The 4,986-nt window shown below is 49.5% G+C and overlaps 1 protein-coding gene across 1 annotated transcript; it reads right to left on the bottom strand.

Moving 5' to 3' along the window:
• Positions 1 to 3,351: 3,351 nt before the first annotated feature.
• On the bottom strand, positions 3,352 to 4,741 carry LOC127312690 (uncharacterized). The gene is made up of 2 exons (XM_051343228.1): positions 4,110 to 4,741; positions 3,352 to 4,003 (listed from the first exon to the last, which is right to left on the bottom strand). Exons 1-2 carry the CDS (start codon positions 4,724 to 4,726, stop codon positions 3,892 to 3,894), a joined length of 729 nt encoding a protein of 242 aa, XP_051199188.1. The 5' UTR covers positions 4,727 to 4,741; the 3' UTR covers positions 3,352 to 3,891.
• Positions 4,742 to 4,986: the final 245 nt, after the last annotated feature.

Below are 4,986 nucleotides of genomic sequence, written 5' to 3'. Positions count from 1 at the left end.
GAATCCCCTCTTCGGCAGGGTGCCGGAGGAGATCTCCAGAATCCCCCGAGATGGGATTGGCGGCGGCGGCGTCTCAGTAAGGTTTTTCGTATCGTGGCTCTCGGTACTGGGGGTTTCGCGACGGAGGCTTTAAGTAGGTGGAAGGGCAGGTCAGGGGGCCACACGAGGGCCCCACACCACAGGTCGGCGCGGCCAAGGGCCAGGCCGCGCCGCCCTAGGGTTTGGCCGCCTCGTGGCCCCACTTCGTCTCCTCTTCGGTCTTCTGGAAGCTTCGTGGCAAAATAGGACCCTGGGCGTTGATTTCGTCCAATTCCGAGAATATTTCGTTACTAGGATTTAGAAACCAAAAACAGCAGAAAACAAGAATGGCTCTTCGGCATCTTGTTAATAGGTTAGTTCCAGAAAATGCACGAATATGACATAAAGTGTGCATAAAACATGTAGATATCATCAATAATGTGGCATGGAACACAAGAAATTATCGATACGTCGGAGACGTATCAATGACCAACACCAGAATGCCATGGGTGTTAGGTATATTACAATGTAATCTAGATTATTGACTCTAGTGCAAGTGGGAGACTGAAGGAGATATGCCCTAGAGGCAATAATAAAGTGGTTATTATTTATATCTTTATGTTTATGATAAATGTTTATATATCATGCTATAATTGTATTAACCGAAACATTAGTACATGTGTGATATGTAGACAACAAAGAGTCCCTAGTATGCCTCTTAACTAGCTTGTTGATTAATGGATGATTAGTTTCATAATCATGAACATTGGATGTTATTAATAACAAGGTTATATCATTATATGAATGATGTAAGGGACACACCCAATTAAGCGTAGCATAAGATCTCGTCATTAAGTTATTTGCTATAAGCTTTCGATACATAGTTACCTAGTCCTTATGACCATGAGATCATGTAAATCACTTATACCGGAAAGGTACTTTGATTACACCAAACGCCACTGCGTAAATGGGTGGTTATAAAGGTGGGATTAAGTATCCGGAAAGTATGAGTTGAGGCATGTGGATCAACAGTGGGATTTGTCCATCCCGATGACGGATAGATATACTCTGGGCCCTCTCGGTGGAATGTCGTCTAATGTCTTGCAAGCATATGAATAAGTTCATAAGAGACCACATACCACGATGCAGGTAAAGAGTACTTGTCAGGAGACGAGGTTAAACAAGGTATAGAGTGATACCGATGATCAAACCTCGGACAAGTAAAATATCGCGTGACAAAGGGAATTGGTATCGTATGTGAATGGTTCATTCGATCACTAAAGTCATCGTTGAATATGTGGGAGCCATTATGGATCTCCAGATCCCGCTATTGGTTATTGGTCGGAGTGAGTACTCAACCATGTCCGCATAGTTCGCGAACCGTAGGATGACACACTTAAAGTTGGATGTTGAAATGGTAGAACTTGAATATGGAATGGAGTTCGAATATTTGTTCGGAGTCCCGGATGAGATCCCGGACATCACGAGGAGTTCCAGAATGGTCCGGAGAATAAGATTCATATATAGGATGTCATTTTATGTGATTTAAAATGATTCGGAAGGTTCTATGGAAGGTTCTAGAAGGTTCTAGAAAAGTCCGGAAGAAACCACCAAGGAAGGTGGAGTCCCGGAGGGACTCCACCTCCATGGCCGGCCAACCCTAGAGGGGGAGGAGTCCCAAGTGGACTCCCCCTATGGGGCCCGGCCACCCCCCCACATGGAAGGGGGTGAATCCCACCCCAAGTGGGATTCCCACCTTGGGTAGGTTTCCCTATCACATGGAAGGTTTTGGGTTCGGGTCTTATTCGGAGACTTGTAGTCCAACACTTGGGGTTCCACCTATATAATGAGGGGCCAAGGGGAGGGGGCCGGCCACCCCAAGACCACCACCTGGCCGCACCCCCCAAGTGGTCGGCCACCCCCTCCCAAACCCTAGCCGCCCCCCTCTCCTCCATAGCTCCCGCGTGCTTAAGCGAAGCTCCGCCGGATTTCTCCACCGCCACCGACACCACGCCGTCGTGCTGTCGGATTCAAGAGGAGCTACTACTTCCGCTGCCCGCTGGAACGGGAGGTGGACGTCGTCTTCATCAACAACCGAACGTGTGACCGAGTACGGAGGTGCTGCCCGTTCGTGGCGCCGGTGATCAAGATCTTCTACGCGCTTTTGCAAGCGGCAAGTGAACGTCTACCGCAGCAACAAGAGCCTCATCTTGTAGGCTTTGGAATCTCTTCAAGGGTGAGACTCGATAATCCCCTCGTTGCTACCGTCTTCTAGATTGCATCTTGGCTTGGATTGCGTGTTCGCGGTAGGAAAATTTTTGTTTTCTATGCAACGTTATCCTACATCGGTATTGTTAGAGAATAGAGAGAGAACACCGGAATTGTTCCGGAGAGAAATCGGAACGGGGTCAAAGAATAGTTCCAAGACTCGCATATATGTTTATTATTTAATTGGATGAATTATATTTTAAAATATAAAAGAAAAAATAGGATACCCCTTAAAAAGGCCACCATTTGGTGGCCCTATAAGGGCTCGTTTGGTAGTCAGGTACCAAAAAAACCTGGGAAATACGCCCCCAACCGTGCTCCTGCCATTTAAAAAAAATAAAAGATCACACTTATGTTTTCAAAAAATTAGAAAAATCATCATGGTGTAGCCAATGAATTATCCCATAAACCTGCAAAATTTCAATTTCAATTACAAAATACTCTAGGCTACACAAAATGACAAACATGTGGATCTGAGTACGCATATTTTAAAACTCCAAATCTCAACAGATTTTGTCTTCTTTGTGTAGCCTAAAATATAAAGAATTTTATATTAAAATTTTATAGGCTTGTAGATTATATTATTTACTATGTTCGGATTTAGTTTTAGATTTTTTTAATAAATATGTATGATTTTTTTAAATAGCACTGGTGCCCAAGAGCCAAAGACACTTTTCGACAGATGAGGGACAAAGAAACAGATCAAAACTGAAGATAACTTTGTCAATAACGTTGTTTCTTTCAAAAAGTGGATTATTCACTATCGATATATTGATTCTTATTTCTTGGAGTAAAGTTTTCACCGTTTGATTCATGCATTCAGATTCATCCCACGTACTCTCTTGCAACCTTTATTAAACACTGTTTTTAAAATCGATGCCACATACAAGCTTCTCGTAATCTCTTGCATTCAGATTCTGCACTTTTTTATTTATTTCTTCTCTCCAATTTGCAGACCTTGCATAGTGCATTAGTGCCTATCATCGCTAGCTGTGCAAGTGACGTATTTTTCTGTTGATATGATAGATACATACATACAGTATTACAGAGTGTTAGTCAAACATAGAAAACTAAATGACCAGTGTGATTCAGCTGGTTCATAATTAAACATATATAGATTGATTCTTATTGCTCTTGGGTGAATACAACCAGACAGATCAACAAAGCAAAGATTGGCCCGATCTCGGTATGGTGATTGGAATTACACATTGGGGAGGCATCAGCCGATCAGCTCGAGCAGCTCAGTAATTAAACAGATAACAAGCTCGCTCTATAGCATCATTAGTGCAAAGAAAGGTTAATTAAGTAGTCGTAGGAGATTGTTGATACTAGCAGGAAAGAACTTCAGTAGAGTAGTAAGTAGTTGCCTCAGGCGACGCGGATCCGTTGATCCATTCACGTCCGTCGACTTGTTGCCTGCAATGGCATGCCGTATGCACCACCGATCTGTTTCTCGGTGCAGGTCATTACTCCTGGATCGATCCGGCCGCCAAGCCGCATGGGCGAGGAGGTCGCTGGCTAACCCGCCATCACGGCCCTCCTCATACGTACAGTATAGTACAACAGGACTGCGCGCCATCGACGATCGCAGGACGACGGCCAGGGTCAGCACGCCGGCACCAGCGCCGGGGAGCCACTGGTCGTCACCGCCGTGCTGGCTTCCTCGTCGTCCTCGTCGGCGTCCCACAGGAAGCTCGCGTACGATCCCAGCACATAGCTGCAGTTAAACGTCACGGGTTAAGTTCGGTCGATCACATACGGAGTAGAAGAACCAAGATCGATAAGAAATAGCGCGACCGGCATGCGCGCGCGCGAGGGCGTACCAGTCGTCGGGCGCGGCCTGTACGGCGCGCTGGAAGTACCCGTCGGCGCGGTCCTTGTCCTGGTCGGCCTCCCAGAGTACGCGGCCGTAGAGGCTGAGCAGGTCGGCGTCGCCGGGGCAGGCGAGCAGGGCGCGGCCGTAGTACTCCTCGGCGCCCGCCAGGTCGCGCTCCACCTCGTGGAGGTAGTTGCCGTAGTTGCGCAGCAGCAGCGGGTTGTCCGGCTCCAGACGCAGCACCCTCCGGTAGTGCTCGCCCATGCCGGCGCTCTGGCTCCCGCTGCCTCCGCCACCGCCCCCGCTCCCGCCGCGGCCGGAGCTGTTGTTGTTGTTGCCCTTGCCGCCGGCGCCGTCGAAGCAGCCCTCCATCGGCGTGTCGTCCCTCTCCTCGAGAGCCAGTGAGCTGGGCGAGCGGAGGAGGACGGTCGCGGAGGATGCCGCGGCGGCGGCGGTGATGGGTCCGAGAAGAAGGTCGGCGTCGGATCTGGCGCGACGGAGCGGGAGGACGCGGGGCGCGGGGGAGAGGGTGGGCATGCAATGGGATTTCGCGGCGCGTGGGCGGCGGGGGCGGGGGCGGGGCGCGAGGGAGAGGGAGCGCGTGAGGGAGGAGGTGCCTTCCATGATCGATGCCTTCTTGGCCTGAACCCGAAGCCAGATCGATCAAACCGATGGCTTCTGTTTTATAGCGAGACGTAGGTAGAAGACGACGTAGGGAGGGGTGCGACGGCGAGATTGACGGCGTCAGTCACTCGAGTGTCAAGTGTGCGGTGCGTCCGTGAAGGAGAAGGAAGCGAGGAAGACGACGGAGCACGTGAAGGTGGGAGGACACGTGTTAGGGACGGCGGCGCGTGTGGCCGGGCGGGAAAGGGGCAAGCCACGGC

This window comes from Lolium perenne, chromosome 1, assembly GCF_019359855.2.
Source record: "Lolium perenne isolate Kyuss_39 chromosome 1, Kyuss_2.0, whole genome shotgun sequence".
NCBI lineage: Eukaryota > Viridiplantae > Streptophyta > Magnoliopsida > Poales > Poaceae > Lolium > Lolium perenne.
The sequence above is the reverse complement of the archived record's forward strand: the minus strand, read 5'-3'. Positions and strand labels throughout refer to the sequence as shown.